The sequence below is a fragment of the Anarrhichthys ocellatus genome, unplaced genomic scaffold, assembly GCF_004355925.1.
Source record: "Anarrhichthys ocellatus isolate YVR2014 unplaced genomic scaffold, GSC_Weel_1.0 scaffold6, whole genome shotgun sequence".
Lineage (NCBI taxonomy): Eukaryota > Metazoa > Chordata > Actinopteri > Perciformes > Anarhichadidae > Anarrhichthys > Anarrhichthys ocellatus.
This window is the reverse complement of record NW_022280036.1, coordinates 5494874-5515101: the sequence shown is the minus strand read 5'-3', so window position 1 is coordinate 5515101 and position 20228 is coordinate 5494874. Positions and strand designations below refer to the sequence as shown.

At 40.6% G+C, this 20228-nt stretch overlaps 1 protein-coding gene across 1 annotated transcript in view; it reads left to right on the top strand.

Moving 5' to 3' along the window:
* Window positions 1-20228, top strand: part of galnt2 (UDP-N-acetyl-alpha-D-galactosamine:polypeptide N-acetylgalactosaminyltransferase 2) — a 49988-nt gene that overhangs the window by 22100 nt on the left and 7660 nt on the right. The window contains exons 2-11 of the mRNA XM_031846107.1: window positions 4604-4691; window positions 9019-9172; window positions 12467-12565; window positions 12655-12722; window positions 12807-12872; window positions 13001-13122; window positions 15089-15176; window positions 15554-15641; window positions 15816-15919; window positions 17332-17458. Of these exons, the coding sequence (XP_031701967.1) occupies window positions 4604-4691; window positions 9019-9172; window positions 12467-12565; window positions 12655-12722; window positions 12807-12872; window positions 13001-13122; window positions 15089-15176; window positions 15554-15641; window positions 15816-15919; window positions 17332-17458 (1004 nt within the window). The remainder of the gene's footprint in view (window positions 1-4603; window positions 4692-9018; window positions 9173-12466; window positions 12566-12654; window positions 12723-12806; window positions 12873-13000; window positions 13123-15088; window positions 15177-15553; window positions 15642-15815; window positions 15920-17331; window positions 17459-20228) is intronic.

Below are 20228 nucleotides of genomic sequence, written 5' to 3'. Positions count from 1 at the left end.
TGAAGTGTGTCTATTTGCCTGTATGTGTCATGACCATCTGTTAGTTGGCATACTCAGCAAACGGTTGCCAAAGGGAGAAAGAGATGTGAAAGACAGAGAGAAGGAAGGAATGGGGTACAGAAAGACGGACGGAGAGATGAGAAGGAGAAAGATACAGACGGGGAAGGACTCAGCAGGGAGAAAAGGAAAATTAAATGTTCAGAGCTAGGCTAACTGTTTCCCCCCATTTCAAGCTATCATGCTAAGCTAAGCGGCTGGATGTAGCTTCATGTTCACCGCACAGACATGAGAGTTGTATCAATCTAATCCATCACGCTGTAAACAAACAAGTAGGCGTATTTCCCCAAAATGTCTAACTATTCCTTCAAACACTGACCAGCTGATGGGTCGGTCATTACAAACTAATGCTGTGCAGACAAACTTTGTTCATCACAGACGTGGAGTCCTCTTTGAATTCTGACAATATGTAAACACTATAACTTCAATGAAGAGCTAGAAGATGGTGATCAGGGCTGGCGGATGTGGAGAAGATCAAATATCTTGATATTGATAATGTGATGATATTGTGGGATTGACTACTGGTGCTTCTACAAAATATTTTCACAATAACATTTTTGATAAATTATCATCATATATGTGGATACTATGACAAAGTGGGTAAAGACAAATCTGGCAACCGTCTGGTAAGTTCAATGTTAATTTATTCGTCCCGTAGCTTGCGTACTTCAGTAACGGCACTTCCGTAGTTAGTTTAACCCAACCAACGATCTCCTAAACCGAACTAAGTTGTTTCCTGTGAAGACGGAAGTTTATTTTGAAAAGACTGTATGCATGTAACGAGCGTAAACTGACAGATGGCGTTGACTTTCATAGGAAAATGCACAAAAATGAGGAGTAACTTTTTGTTAGATATCACACGAACTGCTGTATGAGGATACGTTGGATATTGATATATTGCTCAGCCCTAAAGGCGCTACAGAATGAATGAAGCTGTCAGACACCTGAAGGGGAAAAAGTGGGGAAACTGGATGTTAAGGGGTTAACGCTTAAAACACTGTGCCGTCTTAGTTTTCCAGTATCTCTGTTTGTAGCTCGGGGTGTGTGTTTTTTGTCCCTTTTTGTGTGTGTGCACAGTTTTAATCAATCATGTTTGTGTTTGGAGGAGAGGCAGATACCGGCTGGGACCATTATCACTAAGAGGTTTTCAAAGCCATTCATGTGATGTGAGTTATAAAGATATCTCTCCTACCGCTCTCTACTTACCCTTTTATATTACATTTCAATCAGTGATAAGTCATATTTATTGCAGCAACCATTTGTTGATCAATCGCGCGTACTGATCCATAAGGCACTGCATTGCTGTCGTCTTCTAAAAAGCTAATGCTTTCTTTCGTGATACGATCGGTGATGATGGACTGCAATACCGATAAATCACAGGGGGCATTATATGGGAAGCCAGCAGCACGGATGCAGATGTCATTTCTCTCACATTACCCTTTTTTTTTTTTCAATTTGCTCTTCTTTACTTTTATTCGATCGTGTTGAGCTCCAGTTTCTTGTAACTGTCGTGACCGTGTTCTTCTTACCAATCTGGTCATTAAATGAAAAAAAGCTATATGATGAATTTCTGTAGTTAAAAGGAGTAAAAGTGGAACGTAGAGCTGCAGTCATAAAATAAATATTTGGTATTTACAAGCACAGCGGGGGAAATTACTCATCGATCTGTTCCCAGCTCTTCATTGAGGATACAGGCAAACGAAAGGCGTGGGACTCGAAACTGATTTTTATTTCCCAAATTAAATTTAGCTCATTAACATTTTTGACATATTCATATGATGTTTTAAATCTGGGCAGTCAAGAGAAAGAGAAACGGAAGAGAAAGTGGTGTGCAAGGCGTCACTGTACCGCTGAGCGTTGAGAGACTGTCAAAATAAAGTCGGCGATATTCAACAGGCGGTTGGCTGCTTGTTCAGCCAGCTGTCTGTCATTTAAATGTTCTCATACATTTATTGTAAATTGAGAGCAGCTGCTCAAACTATCGTACCGATCAAAAGTTACACAGAGCTGGTAATGGAAGTAAACTTAGGTTGTTGCCTGAATTATGAAAAAACGTATTATGGCTTAACTATAAGTTCAGACCTAAATGCTGAATTCAAATGATGCAGTGCTCCCATGTAGCTGATGCGCTTCTTTAATAGAGAACACTCTGACTTGTCGAACACGGGTGTTACTAATAACATTAATTACATGCAAGTGTGCCAGCTGCAGGATTGCTATTATGGCCTATAGACACGTTTTAAATGCCTCAGCAGGAAAAGCACAGGTGTAAATAAACGACTTAATGATGGCTGAAGTGTAGACTCTGTTAAGAAGCAGAGGAAGCTTCTTTAGGATCAGAGGAGACGGAGGAGATCAACCTGATCTGATAGACAGAAACACGCACTTTAGCTGACTTAATTTGGTGTCTGTTCTTGCTCAAGGCTCTTACAATCATGTTACAGTGGTGTTCTACTTACACCTGCAACATTTGACAATCGCACCACCGTAAACGATGCAAATGTGAGTGTACTCGCTGCGTGTTTAGTGTCACTCTCAAGCAGTGAAAACACATCAAGATTGGGGAGGAGATTTTACAACCAGCTCAAAATGCAGAGCCTTGAAACATCAACAAGAGTTGACCGTAAAACGTCAGAAAGACAAAATAGCTCGAAGAAGCAAGATTCCAAAGCCAATTTGGAGCTTTATTTCACTTGTAAATGTGTCCTGTTTTTCCCCGAGAGGCTGTCAAACTGTATTTCTGCAGCAGAGTATACTGCCAGCTTTAGTTTTCATCCTACACTGAGCATTACCATTTGACTGTTCACTCAGTTGTCATGAACACGTATAGAAATTGATTTTATGTAGGGTTTTTTATAGTAGTTGTAGGTGTTGGTGGACAATCTAATCTTATATTCCAGTCACTGAACAATGGGTATATTTTTAAAGCAGCTTGACGCACCGTCCACAGTCGATGAAAGGAAAGGCTGGCACAGAGTGAAACGATGTGAGAGTCACAGAAAACCAGAAGTGAATGCAAAGGCTTAACGAGCATAAAAAAATGAATAAAAAACGTGTTCCCTTAATCGCTTCTCTCGGGTGTAGAAATGAAGTGTTGAATAGTGTTTGCGGTGGTCTCTAATGTGACACTGTCATTGGCAGACAGCGTGACAACCGATCAATAAAGCATCTTGGAGAGGGTGAAAGGGAACTACGGAGCAAATGGGGTTAGACAATAGTTTTCAAGTCAAGGGCAGCAGACTGGACAGTGACTGAACGGCACTAATTCCTCTGCCTCGCAGTGTATCGATCCGGGGGCTTTTACTGGGAACATAAATGGACACGGGGAGGGATGGCTCGGTCATCTGTCCATTTGTGTAAATGGTGAAGGCCATGAACTGTGCTCTCTCAGAGGACCGGTGGAGTGAATGAATGACGACCTGATAAAAGGAGCAAATGAAAGGGTGAGTGAATGAAAGAAGGGATGACTTGGTCTGCTTCCAGACCTCCAAGTCACTGCACACATCTTGTCAAGGATGCAATCGGTGAATGAAGTGAAACAAAGTATTTGTACTCAGATCATCTGGCTGTGGATGAGTGACTCTATGATTGAATGCGATTAAAACGTGTATGAATTGATTTCATTATTCAGTGCTCTGCTAGACGCTTTGATCTGTTCTTGCAGTGATAGAATCACGTTCGCTGGACAAATGATAATCCCGATTATTTCCATCAATGTTGAGATCACGATTATTTAACATGATTATTCATGATGATTTTAGGGGCAAAACATTTGTACTGTACTTTCACACATAAATAAACAGAGTAAATGCTTTCACTTTCATGTGGTGCTATGTTCCTGCTAATGAACAAATATCAGCATCAAAATGAGATTTAAAACAAGGTTTTTCTCCACCTGAATTCAGTGCATTTATGTTTCACCCGTCTACAACAGAGAGCAGACTTGTAGCATATCATACAGTCTATTGCTCTTCTACTCCGGACTGCAGGCACAACATTCAGGAAAGGAGTTGCTGGTCATTAGTTTAGAAAGTGCTTGATTTGATATGCCGTTTTCTATAAGCGGAGCAAGCAATTTAAATGTCGGTATCGCAGTCGATCACGTTAAAGTAACTGTGCAAAGTTAAAATCATGATGCGGGTCATATTCGATCGACTGTGCAGTCCTAAGCCTGTGTGGACTCAGCTGAGGCAGACTCTGGCCGAATGTGGTTTTTATTGTTATGAAAAGAAACAACTCATCTTAAACAGAAAGTTTCCATCATGTTAGTTTTCTTCAAACTAAGAAACAGAATGGTGAAAAGAGTTAGTCATGTGAAACTTGTATGTTGAGATTAAGACAAAAGATTAGTTGTTTTGCGGTGCGATTATCTAAATAATACTGAACATTTTACAGCCAAAATGCTCTAATTGATATCTTTAAAAGCATAACAGCTTCCGGTGTCTCGGATGAGATGTGTCTCAGCCGCTCTCCTGTTTGTTTGCTTTCAGATTAAACTGTGTGCATCATTGCTTATCTGTGTGTGTGTTTGCTCTGCTTGTTTCAGGATGATTGGGGCTCCAGTCACTTATCCAGTAGGAGCAAAGCTCACTTGTCTGACGACAAGACTCACGGCCTGGAGACTCTGCCGCCAGGTAGGAAACTTCACTACCCATCATGCACTACAACCAAAGATGCTCTATAACAAAGATGACTCATTATAAGCTCAGCCAGTAGTTTGACATGGTATACACTTCCTGTCTCCTCAGTGGGGACGCCTCCCACACCTCGTTTGTTGTGAACATCGTGTGGATGGATGAAAGCAGATTGGGTTATATTTACATCACGTATTTATATTTTCTTTTGCTAACCATAGATATTTACACAGCTAGCAGCATTACAAAAATGAGTTATCGAGGGAGTTTGCCAACCTGTGTTGAGAGACCTGGCAGAGTATGTTGCTGAGACAGAGAGAGGTCTTGATCAAAGTAAATGTTTTCCTGATTCTGATTTGTGTGTTTGAAAAATGCCATTTCAGTGTCAGAATGTTCTGCAGATATTTGGCTTGTGTGAAAATTGGGTCCAATATTTACTTTTTTTGACAATGGAACGAAAATCGGTCATAATCTTTGTTCCCATTGGAGTCAATAGACTCAGGACCTGCTGCTAGTCTCCTAAAGGAGCGGGGCAGTGGTGAAACCCACATGACACGGACACAGGAAACCAAACTGTCTCATCTACAACCACACTCTGCCTTAACTACATGATGACGTTAATGACGCAAATGGATGAGATACTAGTCTTTAGGATATTTATTTGAGTATTTTAAGCGAAGGAGCTAATCAAATATATGTTGTTTTTTTTCATATTCAAGTCAGGATATTTGACCAGACCTCCGGGTCAGTTCAGTACCTCATTGTTTCTGCTTGAGAAGGAAAAGGACGAATACATCCCAGCTGTGAATCATGTGCATGGCCGACCCTGAACACCACAGTGATGTATCCAGAAAGCATTCCACGTCATGTTCCTACAACCATAATCATTTCCTCTTTGAGATGTGGTAAAACAGTGGCATAGCTCTATAACCAGTAGACACTCTCATGGACACATGGACACTCTCTTTAACCATGTTTAAACATCCACAGAGAAAGAGAAGATAATTCAACACAGCAAGTGGTGTGATGCAAATTTCAAATGTTGGAGCTATCCAAAATAATTCCTGTATTGCATTTTAATCTCGCCACAAACCCAGCTATGCGTCTCCGCCCCGGCTTTGAGGAGCATTGTCTCAGAGTCCGGTAGTGTAGAGCGGAGCAGGAGAGTCCCAGCAGACGGAGCATCTGAGCCGCGATTTCTCATTCAGCTCTCATCGTCAGCCCGGCTCAAAGCAGCCGCCCCTCCCTCACAAGCCCGTGACCTGCGAACGCTGAACACACACTCTCTTATCTGATGCAGCGCTGGAAATGGAATCCAATTTGAATGTTGAAGTGGGGGCATTTCATCTTCAGGGTGACTTTACAGGATTACAGCAACCGCAGCGTATCACAACATCAGCCACAGCGCACACACACACACACACACACACACACACACGCGCAAGAAGAAGAAGAAGGAGAATGGGAGAGTGAAGGATGATAAAGTCATGAAAGAAAGTGGTGGCAGGGAGCGTGAAGGAGGGAAAGCTCAGGTTGTTGAGAAGTGCATCAAAGCTCTTTGTAATTCAGTCACCAGAATATTTGCATGTCTCCAGTTTCTGGTACTGTGGCACATTGAAAAGCATTTAAAACGTGGCAATGCACCACGTAAACCTTATTCAATTTAATATTTGAGTAACTGGTTTTCTTAGAGTTTTTCAAGGCTCTTTAAAGTGTGTTAGATCATTTTTATTCAAGACAAGTTGACTGAATGACAAACTCAATCATGGATGCGATTGACATCATACACATAAACATCGTGGCCAGTCACCTAAACCTCTTGGCCTTAAAAATATAGCTTAACAGAACAAGATCAAAAATAAACTCAAGGTCCGCTTACTAGCTTTTTCCAAAGCAATCAACTGCATCTCATGGTCTTCATCTGTAAATGAAGTTTGGAGGATGGTCTTCTACCCCTTTATACGACCAGAGTTCCTCTCTTTTTGTTTTGTGGTGGCAACTCTATTGAAAGCTTTGGACAAAGGCAGCAGATGGACCTGTGTTTTGGACTAAAACCAAAGTTTATATATTCACTAATTAATCTGCTGATCTAAATTTTATCTCAGAAAATAGTGAAAAATGGCCTTCACAACTTCCTGCTTATGCTTCATCAAAACAAGTCTGTAAGACGTGACATCCGACCACATCAGAAATTCAAATGTTAATAGTATTTCTAAGCGACGACACTCAAAGGTGGAGTTCAAAGAAATATTAAAAGATGAATTGAATATCAAATACTTGCTGATTAATTGTCTGTCAATTAACTAATCTATTGGTTTACGAATCATTTCAGCTCTTCTTGTGTTTGGATTGTTTTGTCAAATTCAAAAAAATGAATCCACTTTAAAGAGTAACCTCCTAAAAACATCTAATTTTGTCGACTTCTGATGGTTTGACTTGTCACTTTGCAGCAGTGATGTAGAAGTGTCCTCCAGGACACCGTGACATCACTGTTGGGTGTAGGTAGCTACAGGTGCGAATAGGCACACTTCTCACCACGTACATCAATGATGCTGTGTTTGCGGCGCGTTAAATTGCTCTCAAAGGTTTTCTTGGATCATTTTCAGTGAGTGGATCAACCCTGTGCACTTTGAGCGTTGGTGTTCACCGAGATGTTGGGCGGATGGTTCATGGTTCAGTACAGATCGAGGGTGAGCCTGCCAGTTCCCGTCGGTTGGAAACACGACAGCGTCAAGGGATTTCCAGAAAGTGTTGCAACAAAACAAAAACAAGCAGTCAGCACAGTCACCTGCTAAAGAGAGTATTGGAAGAATGACAGCTGAATGATTGATCCCAGTGAGAGGCCGGACAGTTCATCTGCGCTGAGTGGTTCAGCAGACAAAGAAAAGGAGGATTGAAAGAGACGGTGTGAGATAAAGATCTTCAAAGTCTCAGCTAAACACTCTCAAAGTTGAAACACTAATTTCACTACAATAATTGCTCGCTGCCACTAAACAGAGATATCAGCAAGGACATCACACACACTGTCACGTACAGCGGTGTCTCAGAGACGCCGCTGTACAGTCGCTGGCGGATCATAGCGAGCTTCAGCCAATTAGCATGCCAGACACATTCACATGCTGTCAGGACAGACGCATGCACACGCACTCTCTGCTCCTCGTCAGGCTCCGTTTCTCTCGGTCTGTCTGTCTGTCTCTGCCCGTCATACACACACACACTCGTCCACACTGAGAGATAGTGTAATCTCACACTGCCATATGCTTAACACAAGTCATTAGCATAGCAGCTGCACCCGGCTAATTAGTTGCATTATTATTCGTGTGTGTCTGTGCCTCGGTAGTCAGTGATAAAGTGTGAAATTAAACATGACAACTTTCTCTGTTTAGTGCGCAATGATCTCCATAATCTGGACAGACAGACACACTGTGCTCTGAGTGTGTGTGTGTGTGTGTGTGTGTGTGTGTGTGTGCGTTTGATAGTGGCTCATGCTTTCCAAAATGTATATATTTTAGGCTGCAGTAAATGACTGAATTGAGTAGAATTTTTTTTCTAACTCGGTGCAGTGCATAGCAAATGTTCTTTTGAGTTTCCTAAAGTAGTCTGGCCTTGTCCTCTGAATTCTCTTCGGCACAGTTTCTCATATAAGCAGCATAAATCTCATGTCAGCTTCCCTCATTGCCATGTTGTCGCCTTGTCAAGCAGCGGCTTGAAGCTGCCAGGTTTCCTTCCTGTCAGTCGTGAAGGATTCTTGCATCAGCCAGGCTGCTGCCTACATTTCATATTCCCACAGATGTATAATCCCATTCATTCCTGAGACACACAACATTGAACTTCATGTTTGGTGGCAGCTTTTATTTTGGGATATACTGTGTTTATTTTTTATGTATTTCACCAGACTATCACACCAAGAATGTGTTTTTTTTAAATATAAAATCGGTCATTTAGTGTTTATCTGAGAGTTGAAACAAAAAGAAGAAATGTGAAACCAGTGTGTTCATTATCTACGTATTTGACAATACAGTCTAAAAATAAGTATAAATCAATCCTGGAACATGTCAACTTTAGGGTCAGCAACATGGTACAATATTGTCTTTTTGTTCACCAAACAGTCTGTTTGTTTTTTCCAAATTACCACATGGTGATCATGGAGTCTGGATTTAATTTTAAGTTTCGGAATATCTGGAATTTCTGAGCCTTTCCATCTCAGTTAAACCACAAATGAATGAGACTGAAATAGTGTGTTCATCTAACTTCTATGGATGTTTATTGGCCGTGTGTTTAATGTGCGTGTGTGTGTGTGTGTGTGTGTGTGTGTGTATGTCTCCAGGTAAGGTGCGCTGGCAGGATTTTGACCAGGATCTGTATGTTGGAGCCACGGTGGTCCGACCTGGTCAGGATCCGTACGCCAGGAACAAGTTCAACCAGGTGGAGAGCGACAAACTCCGTATGGACAGAGCTGTGCCTGATACGAGACATGACCAGTATGTATCTCTATCATTACGCTTACTGTCTGCGTCATTCTGTTCCTCAACCTTTATTGTTGCATGTGAAATTGCAGGGATTGTCTGTGTACATACCGGTTATTGCCGTCTGTCTATTGGACTAGTTGGTTCCAGACTGGATAAAGTCTCTTGGAAACTCCCTCTATTGTAGTCGATCAGATAATGACCAGGAAGTGGCAGCAGAGCAGACCCGCACTGTTCACCGTCTGCTCCATAAATAACAAGAAAACGTCTCCTAATGGCTGTAGATTGGTCTGTTTGTTAAATGGACAAAAAATAGATCATGACACAATATCTATTGGATCCTTTATTAGAATAACATTTTACTGAGTATGTTTTGATTTCTATGTCTGCGATATTTTATTGTTGCCTTCCTAATTAATTATGCAGGATATTGATCATGACCGAAAAATAAACTGCATATTTTAATCCATGATGCTATTTAAGTTAAACTAGTTTACCCTTAAAGCTCTCTGGAGTCTGTTGTGTTTCCTGGGTGCTCTTTATTGAGCTTAACCAGAACCAGTGGACAATTCAGAGAAATAGTTTTTTTGTTGGCGCCTGCAGCAGTGAATCATTCTCTTAATTCTGGTCCTGTACTTTATCATATTTGTTTTTATAATTTCAAACATAAACACAAAGCTTTCTCAGTTCATCAGATCCGTCTGTCTGCAGCTCATCTTGAATTCTGCTCATTTACAACTTTATGCTCAAGGACCTCTCGGGGTTATGGGGATTCACAATGGTTTTATTGCTGACTCCTCACGTTGGACCAGTTTTAATAGAGTTTAGAAAAACTATGTTTTAAATGAGTAAATCCAGATTTAGAATTTAGCAGAGCTCTGTCGCACAAATACAAACTAACCTCTGCTCAGTAAATCCAAGTTTAAACCAAAATGAAAGAGTTTTATAAATATGGAGACGCCTGCTTACCCAAATGAAAATGATTAATAATCCTCTAATTTCTCCGTCTTTGAGGGAAAACTTGTGGCTAAATTAGTGGAGCAATTTGGCCAAATAATATTAAATAAACATGCACAACAGCACCGTAAGGAAAACACTTCTTTCACAGTAAAGTAAAAAGCTCCAGAACAGTTTCCTTTCTGAACCGGAATCTTGGAAGAAATTCAGCAGCAGCATCATAAAACAACTGATAGAGTCTGTCCCTTAACTTTTTGTAAGGAACTTGATTTAAATGGGTTTAAAAGTTGATCCTTGTTGGTGCAACCGAGCCTTAACCTGGCAATCTTTAAGATTTCAGTCCTGGTTGATTCAGGATTTCAGTTTGAAGGAAAACAAATGAATTGTGCTCAGAGTTTATCAGTATTGAGGCTGCATTTAAAATTCATTTCTAACATGTTATTTTTCAGAGCTGTGTGCATTCTGTGTATACAAAGTAGAAAAACAGCACTTTTTCTGGAAATGTTGCCGTAAACACCCAGTTACTAATACTGGAAATATAAATACTGCAGTCATTTCATCAGGGGGCCACAGGCTAGAGGAAGAAGGGGTGAGGTTGATGGAGGAGGGAGGTGGTGAGTCAGAAAATATAACATTGTTCACCAGTCCTGATAAGCGTGCCAAATTTGGTGAGTTTTCGAGTAAAATAAAGCCCCCAAAAATATGATTCCATGCATGAAATAATAACTTTAGCGATTTCAACAGGGCCCGAGCACCAACGAAGTAATAAAATAATAATAAGCGTAAATTAATTTCAGTTTGAGTTTTTTTTTGCTATAATATTTTCACAGCATGAATTTACATCAACTCTTGTGACATTGAACTACAGAAAAAGGACATGATCGTTATGCAGCAATTGCTTCACATCGGACATTAAAGATTAAACATTATGTCCATTTCTACACAGTTCTCTAGCCGTGTATTGTGTTTGTATACGTAGCTACATGCTTCTTAATCAGAAAAATTAGGAGTATAGATACGATACCAAAATGGACTAAAATAAAGACAAAGTAATGCAACTCTTAATGAACATTTTTGTGAATGAAAACCAGAAATGGAGCAGAGCAGGTAGCCTTATATGAGCCCTGGTGATTTGTAAGTTTAGCTGTAAATCAACTTTACACACAAAGAAGTGAAAGTGCTGCCAACACTGTGCTCCTCCAACAATATGTCATCGTGTTCATTCTTTGGTTCCTGCAGTATCACACCGTGTGACTCAAAGGCTATTTATGTAAAGGCTGTGGTTTGGCCTCACTGATATATTGACCTAACTGGGACAGCTAGAGCCATTAGCCTGCTAAAAGAGCAGGGATGTGTCTCTTATTTATCTGGTAGCGATGAGTCATTTGCACAGCATTCAGCAGCACTGATTTGTGAAGGTTTTCTAGAAGACAAAAAACAGCCTTTTTGTTTTGCTTTCAGGCCAAGGCTGCTTCATTTGTGCTTTCAACACAAGATCAAAAGAACGTATAGGTTTAATTCTCCAGCTATAAAACACACACACACCAGCACCAGGAATGTTCAGGAGGATTGTGTCAATTCAAGATTGATGCAGCTTCAAATTGTCTGTTTTCAGGGTTTTAAAGCCAGTGCTGCTGTGACAGTCGTGGTGCTGTGACAAAAGGACCCCACACTCCATGCACACAGACAATTTACTGACAGGGTGTACTATACACTCAATATGTAGTGTACTCTTTAAACGGCACATACTATACATCTGGTGTGTGTTAAAGCCTCTAAGGCCAAACTTTCTGTTGGCAGTAAGTCTTTTAAATTATAGGTGATGGTTCATTTCTTGAAACAGAATTGTTTCACAGACACACACACAGATACACACTCACACATCTGCTCATGTGATGTATGTATAGCGTGTACAGGGCATTACCACAGGATTTATGCATCCTCCCCTTGGCTCCTTGTCTCCAGTAGCATCCTATCACCCATGTTCTTCACTTTTAGGTCGGGGCAGGATTTGTCTCTGTTCGACACACACAAACACACATGATGCACGCACGTACACGATCCCATGGGATTTTTGCCCCGCGGCTCTCAAAACCCACTGTCAGTCCCAGCTTCAGCAGAGCATCACTGTGTGTGTGTGTGTGTGTGTGTGTGTGTGTGTGTGTGTGTGTGTGTGTGTGCGTGTGTGTGTGTTGAATCCCATCTATTGTGTTCATGTATTGAGAATCTGTTTGGGGAGCAGCTCGCAGCTTTGCTCACACATTCAGCCGTGCGCTCCTGTGCGTAGGAGTGTTTGTGCATTTCTACACATTTAGGCATTTATGCTTTTCTGTCTTTTTCTTGTGTGTGTAGCTGCAGACATAAACAGTGGACGTCCGACCTGCCGGCTTCCAGCGTCGTCATCACCTTCCACAATGAAGCTCGCTCTGCCCTGCTACGGACTGTGGTCAGGTAGGTGAATGGTGTGTGTGCTGTCCACTTAAGAAAACATTTTCAATATGTTTTTTCTTCCTGTAAATTGCCTCTCCCTCTCGGTTTAGTGTCCTGAAGAAAAGTCCTTCTCACTTGGTCAAAGAGATCATTCTAGTTGATGACTACAGTGATAATTGTGAGTAATTCACGCAAACAAATTGTACAACTAAACAAACCTAATAAGTTCATTGAGTAATTACATACTTTGCGTGTGTTTCAGCGGAGGATGGAGCGCTGCTGGGGAAGATTGAAAAAGTGCGCGTGTTGAGAAACGACCGCAGAGAAGGTAGCTAGAAGAAGAAAGTTTTATATTAAAGAAACATCTCATCAATGTTTCATGAATGCAGTTATTCCCCCATGTTAATGGTTGGGGGTGAAATCATTCTAAATGTATATCTTTGATGTTTCCCTCAGGACTGATGCGTTCAAGGGTTCGTGGTGCAGATGCCTCCACGGCACCCGTCCTCACCTTCTTGGACTCTCACTGTGAATGTAACGACCACTGGCTGGAGCCGCTACTGGAGAGAGTGGCTGAGGTACACACACACACACACACACACACACACACACACACACACACACACACACACACCTTTATACATCAGTAAAGTACATTATCGAACATACAAAGAAAGTAAAAGATGAACAAGTCCAATCAGATAAACAATGAAAGGATTTTAATGTTGAGATGTTAAAGGGTAACTTAGACTTTTTACTTCCCGTGTTTTTTTTTTGTTTTTTTTTTACATCTTTACATCCCCAAAAACAAGGGAAAATAGACTTCTCGTTCAAACATACTGAAGTTGCCCTGTTTAAGAGAGACCGTTAAAGACTGGTGTGGCTCAAAGGTCAAAGAGGGTGATACTATAAGTCTATAAACGGTCAACACAGACCCTGTAGAGCAGCTCGCCATTTTGTGACGTCACTCTGATTTGACCTCCTTCTTTATCTAAACACTTTAACTTTAGTTTAATTTAGTTTTGCCTCTCAGGCTTTTTTTTAAAGGTGACAGTGAAGATATAATACATGGCAACAGTCCTCACCTTTTATATTTTGACGTAAAGTATCAATATATTACTGTTAACTCATTGAGTTTTCCGTATGCTAGTAGTGTCATAGTACCATTGTACCTTTTAAAAGGATGTAATGTCTTGTAATTGGACCTAAGAACAAAACAAAATGGAAATGTTTCAAGATGCAAGTTTCTTGAAGAGTCTTTTGCAGTGTTTTCAAAATGTACTGCATCACAGGGCTCAAAATTGCTTCACATTGGTGATGATGTAATTCATATTGTTAGGGGAATTAGCTCTCTCCTTCACTCTTTCACATAGAGGTCAGAGGTCGGGGTCGACTACAAAGCAGCTCCCCTGGTGCTGGTAGTCCGTCAGTGTCTGGTTAAAAACAAGGAGCGCATGACTTCAATAACACAGGAATGTTTGGACCCCTTCAGTATAAAAGCACATTTTCACAGCCCCAAAAATTCACATTTCCTTTTTCTGATCAGGCGTGGTTAAAATGTCCTTCCTCTATTGAAATGAAAATGTGATGTTCAGTTTAATTTAATAAGTGTATAGGCCTGTGATTCAGTAGGTCATAACTTGCTGGTGTTGAACTTTATTTTATTTATTTCAGCAAAGAGAGAGTCATCAGTCAGAGCTCTAAATGATGCATGAAGACATCAGTCAGGTTTTATTCCCAGAGTCAGTACAGATATATAGAAAAACCACCCGACCTCTCCCTCGTTTCCTGCAGTAATTTCCTCTGGCAGAATAAACATAAACTCCATAAAAGATTAACAGTGAGTTGATAGCTTCAGTGAAGTCATCCAGTAATGACTTGAGAGGGAATCTCTTGATTAAATGTAATCTCAGTCTGAAGTGGGACACTGTTTAAAATTGAGGTTCTTTAAATATTCATCTGATATGACTGAAAATAGTGTGATTGTGTATTTGATCCTCCCAAACGCGGTGTTTTGTCGTTCCCTAGTTAATAAATGCCTCGAGCCAAATCTAAAACATTTTGCTGTCAACGTAATTGACTTTTCTTTGCTTTAGTTGTACCTCTAAATAATGAATCACTCAATACAAAACAGAAAGAAGGAAAAATGCAGTCTGTGTGGGTGGAACCTCATGTGTCATATCAAAAGGTTTCAGCCCAAAATAAATAAACTAACTCGGTACCTTTGAGGCCTGTTTCTGTTGTTGTCATTCTGGTCACTTGAGCAATCCTTTCTCTAAACTGCTGTAAGATGTGATGCTGTGGGAGTGATTTATTGTATGAAAGCTGGCTTCTGCTTCATAAACACAGAGATAAACTAAATACAGAGTGTAAACTAAACGTGTGAGTCATTGGTGTTGAGGGGAATATTTACTTCTGCTCGACACAAAACATGGAAAACTTGGACTTTCGTACATATTTATTAATGAACCACATTTCCTGTTATTCCCATTCTGAGATTGTTCAGGACAAATTGTGTATTTTGTCTCCGTTCTTCCTTCTCAGGACAAGAGCAGAGTAGTGTCTCCTATCATTGATGTCATCAACATGGACAACTTCCAGTACGTAGGAGCCTCGGCCGATCTGAAAGGAGGTACAGTACACATGCTGTTCTGTGTAGTTGCGTATTAGAAGCATTACTACCTGTTGTTCCACTTCATTAACAGTTTTCACTTGAGGCTGTTGTGGCTTTTTCTCACACACAAACACTTCCGCTAAGTATACTCCCAGCATGTTTAGTGTTACTGCACATAAACTGTGTCTTCCACACTGCAGGCTGAGTGAACTGGATTTTTATTGATACAATTACTTTTTTTGTCCCGTCCTTTGTATTCTAGTATTACAACTTTATACAGTGTCAGGTTTAGAGGCAACTAATGCTCATAATGGCGTTGTCCTTTGGTCCTCTCTCTGTGTGTGTGTGTGTGTGTGTGTGTGTGTGTGTGTGTGTGTGTGTGTTAATGCCTGTAGGTTTTGACTGGAATTTGGTGTTTAAATGGGACTACATGACTCTGGATCAGAGACGAGCCAGACAAGGCAACCCCATCGCCCCCATTAAGTAAGTCATTCACACTCACACATCCACTCTAGCAATCATACATGAGCGACACACTTTTGTTTGGCAGTTTCCACTATTTCTACTAATCTCGCGCTTTTCCTCGCTCCATCCACCTGCTCTCTCTCTCTCTCTCTCTCTCTCTCTCTCTCTCTCTCTCTCTCTCTGCCCCTGTAGGACTCCAATGATAGCAGGGGGTCTATTTGTCATGGATAAGGATTACTTTGAGCTGCTGGGAAAGTACGACATGATGATGGACGTATGGGGAGGAGAAAACCTTGGTGAGTGCCGCTAAAGTCTAAATGCAAATTCAGATGAGTCACACTGGAGCATGAAGTCGGTAGAATAACCGCAGACGATGGTGGTTAGAAGATGAAAATAAGACACAGTAACAGATGCAGATGAATAATAAATATAAAGGTGAGTGAAAGAAACAAAACAGAGTGTGATTCAAAGTGGCAGGTAACAAAAATAAACTATTGTCAGTCTTTACCATTACACTGTAATGTGTTGCACCCCCGACTGTCTCATTCCCGACTATCTGCTTCTAGATGCGACAGATGGGACAGGAGTTTTACCAGAGGCATTAAAGAAATAGCTTGACATTTTGGGAAATGCAGTTTTTAACTTGCTTGCGAGAGTTAGATGAGAAGATTGATACCAGAGTTCTCACGTCTGTACTTTAATAGATGCTGCAGCCAGTTAGCTTAGCACAACGACTGGTCTTGTAAGTGTAAAAATAACAATTTGTGTTTAAACATGGACTTGTGGTCTTGACTATTTCTTGAGTGCAGGCTGGTAGGTGGAGTGTCTTACCTTTGGACAGTCAGGCTTCCCTCTGTTTCCAGTCTTAATGCTAAGCTAAGTGACTTGTAGCTTTGTATTCAACATACAAATACGCCTGGCATCAATCTTTTTATCTAACTCTCAACAAGAAGTCTAATCAGCGTATTTCCCAAAATGTCAAACTATTCCTTTAAGTCTTAAACGGGCACACATTTGTAACTTCTTTCTTTTGGATTTCTGCTCTCTTATAAAATGTGCACTGTCTCTTGTGATGTGTCTCACGCTGTGATCAACTCGTGAGATTATTTTGGGTTTGTGTGCCAAGAAAATCCTTTTGTAATTTGGTCGTCGTATTTTGGTAAAAGAGTCTTCTAGATTACAGTTGATCTTTAGAAAATTACAGTTTTAACGTGATGATAACTATAGTGCACACAATAGAGATCGTTTGCAAACAACACAATGAGAAAATAACAGCTGTGTCTCCCTGTAGCTTTTGTCTGAATTCAGCGGGGAGATAGTCAAGAATAAACAGAATGATTCTTCTCTCGAGACGGCACAATGATTCAGAGCTGGATTGACAATTCAGATACTGATTTACTTGTGCGCTCATTCAAACAGCACTTATTCAAATGCAGACAATGTTAGAGAGGGGAGCAGACAATATCAGTACACTGACAAAAACATTAATGAGGCGCAGACGTCCTGAGTTAACAACCCCACAAAACGTCTTCCATACTGCTTATGAAAATCCACTGTGATATTTTTATAGAAACAGTTTGTTGGAACAAATGTGTTGTGACATCTGTGTGTGTGTCTGTGTGTCTGTGTCTGTGTGTGTGTGTGTGTGTGTCTGTGTGTCTGTGTCTGTGTGTGTGTGTGTGTGTGTGTGTGTGTGTGTGTGTTTCAGAAATCTCATTTCGCGTGTGGCAGTGCGGTGGCAGTCTGGAGATCATCCCCTGCAGCAGAGTTGGCCACGTCTTCAGAAAGCAGCATCCATACACCTTCCCTGGGGGCAGCGGGACTGTGTTTGCAAGGTAACACACAGACACGCACACACACGCACACACCAAGCAGGTTGGACTCTCATTAACTATATAGGCTACACTCATCTCATTAATTCATTCAATTACTGAAGAACAGTATGTCCCATTCACACAGGTTGCATTGCTGCTATTTGTTTAGTACACTGGATATCTTGTGCATCCTTCTAAAGGTGCTCAATACAAAATTCAGAGCGTTTGTATTGCCTCCACACGGCTCTCAACATGTAATGCTCTGAGTGTCGTTTAGAGAACCTTTAATGAACCATCAAGTCATGATTACATGATTGTTGTCATTTATTATTAATGGGTTTTCTACTAATAGCAGGGTTGGGGGTTTGATCCCCAGCTCATCCTGTCCATATCAAAGCGAATAAGTAAATTTCCTTTTAAGTATTAACTAAGTAACTATTCCTTTGAACTAATATTTTCAACATGCCTAGTTGGCAAACTCTAACTGCTGAGGAAGACCATGTGATATGATTGAAAAGCTCCAGAACAGCTGCTAAATGGACCTTTTGTCAACATTTAGGCTGCATCATAATATTACAATAACCAAAATAGCAGATGGCATCTAATCTAATATTATATCTGATATCAGAGTGTGGATGTATTGAGCAGCTTTACCAATAATTATTTCTTGTTTGGAAAATATTATAATCATGATTCATGATCATGAGTTATTTTTTCATATGGTTTCCCCCCCCCCCCCGATACAAAGCGCTTTATACTGAAATTATTTCTGCCTTAGTCTCTTATATCATGTACTGTTGTAAACACATTATTGAGTTTCACCTCAACTTTGACAATTAAACCAGTGTTGGATAATAAAAACCAAGCACCAACAATTAAAAAACAATTAAAAAAGAGACAGACTGAGAAAGAATGTTCTTTTAAATATAGAAGGTCTGTTTTTGCATGTGCTGGCCTTGAGAGCTCTGATAGATGTGACAACATAATCAGTGAACATTTGTAATGGGAAGCATGATCCATGGAAAGATATGGATCTCTGCTTTGAAACGGTCCCCAACCACAAGTAACCACCCCTGGAAAAGAGCCCGACAAACCCTCATTGACCTGATTACGAACTTCAACAAACCGATAACAGGGAGTGTAAAGTGGCTGTGGCTTCTGTGGTTCCACATAGCACTGTGGAGCAAACAAAGAAATGAAGGGCATCATAAACAAAGATGGTGGAGTATCTTTGGAATTAGCTCATCTCTATTTGAAGTTGGTGTCTGAAATGGTCACTCTGAGATGCTGAGTGACATTTCTGATTCCAGCTGCAGATGAAAATGACCAACAGGGAAGTTTAACATAGAAATAAACCCTTCGACGCACAAGTAAAGAGCACTGAATTCTGAATAATACTTTTGCACTGAGGTAATTCTTATGAATTGTGAATGGACCCTGAGCTGGATGAAACCGAAAAGAGAGACGACTCCAGTGGATATGAACTTCAACATCCGATCAAACGGTCTCAGAGCTTATTATATATCGTGCTGGCTGTGGATGTGTCTCTGCCATTTCAGCTTAGACGCCTCCTGTGGTCCACATTTCTGAAGTCTTAAAAGTAGTTGCATCACCCTTTCCGACATTTCCAAATATAATTTATTAACTGATGGGTGCACAGTGGTGTTCTCTTGTATCAGCCTTAACAATGGACACTCGCCATGCAGAACAGCTTCATCTGTGCTTTGAGGCTGCTTCAGTTCATTGTCTATCCCTTCAGTGTTGAATAAAGCCCCAGAAACCCCCCTTGTGTTTGCTGTTGGTGACCGTGTGGAGCTACGAGACAGCTCCTGTTTTGCCTGCTTGGATGGCTTTTATAATCAATTTCCAAATATTGTTTATATTGGACATGTGGAGACGGGACCATCTTACAATCAATGTGAAAAAAATCCCCTCCAAACCTCATAAATCAGTCATATAAGTTCCCTCTGGGTACGCTGCCTACAGCAGGTTGCTGGGGAGCAGATGGATCAGGATTAAATACAAATATTTCTGCACAAGCTGAAGCTAGTTGCATGTTGAAAATAGTAGATACTGTCGGGGTGACGGCCCTGCCATCTGCATTTTGAGTTCACTGATGATCAGATGCGAGTGTTGATGGTTTTGGGGTCTTTTAGTCCAGTAAATGGATGTTGGAAATGTCTGGATGTTCATTCAGGCAAACCTACTCCTTAATGTTTGAAACAGAGACATTCACTGTGTTGACGAATCCTGTCTGAGCAACAAAACACAGTTTCACTGCTGGCTTGTTTTTAAGAATTACCATTTTCTATTGATCACACTATAGTCAGTTATTTGTCTTGTGTCACAGACAAAAGCAATGCAGGCAGCGTTTCCTTAAAGGTGCGTCGCCACAGAGCCACGTTAAAGCTTCACAGGTACAGGCTCTTTACTTGGCTAGATTTGACGAGTCTTTGCAGTCACAACTTCTTCAAATGTTGTCAGCTGTCTTATGATAATAAAGATAAGAGCTGAAATTAACAATCATTTTCATCATCGATTTAATCTGACAATTACTTTCTTGAGTAATCGTTTCGTTTAAAAAAACTGTCAGAAAAACCAAAACCTGAGGTGACATCTTTGGATTGCTTGTTTTCTACAACTGACCATCCAAAACTCAAAGATCTTCTGCTTATTATCACTAAAAACAACAAAAGCATCAAATCCTCACAACTGTGAAGCTGGTTTTGTTTGTTTTGTTGCTTTAATAAACGACTGAAGCAATTAATTCAAATGGCTGCTGATTAATTGC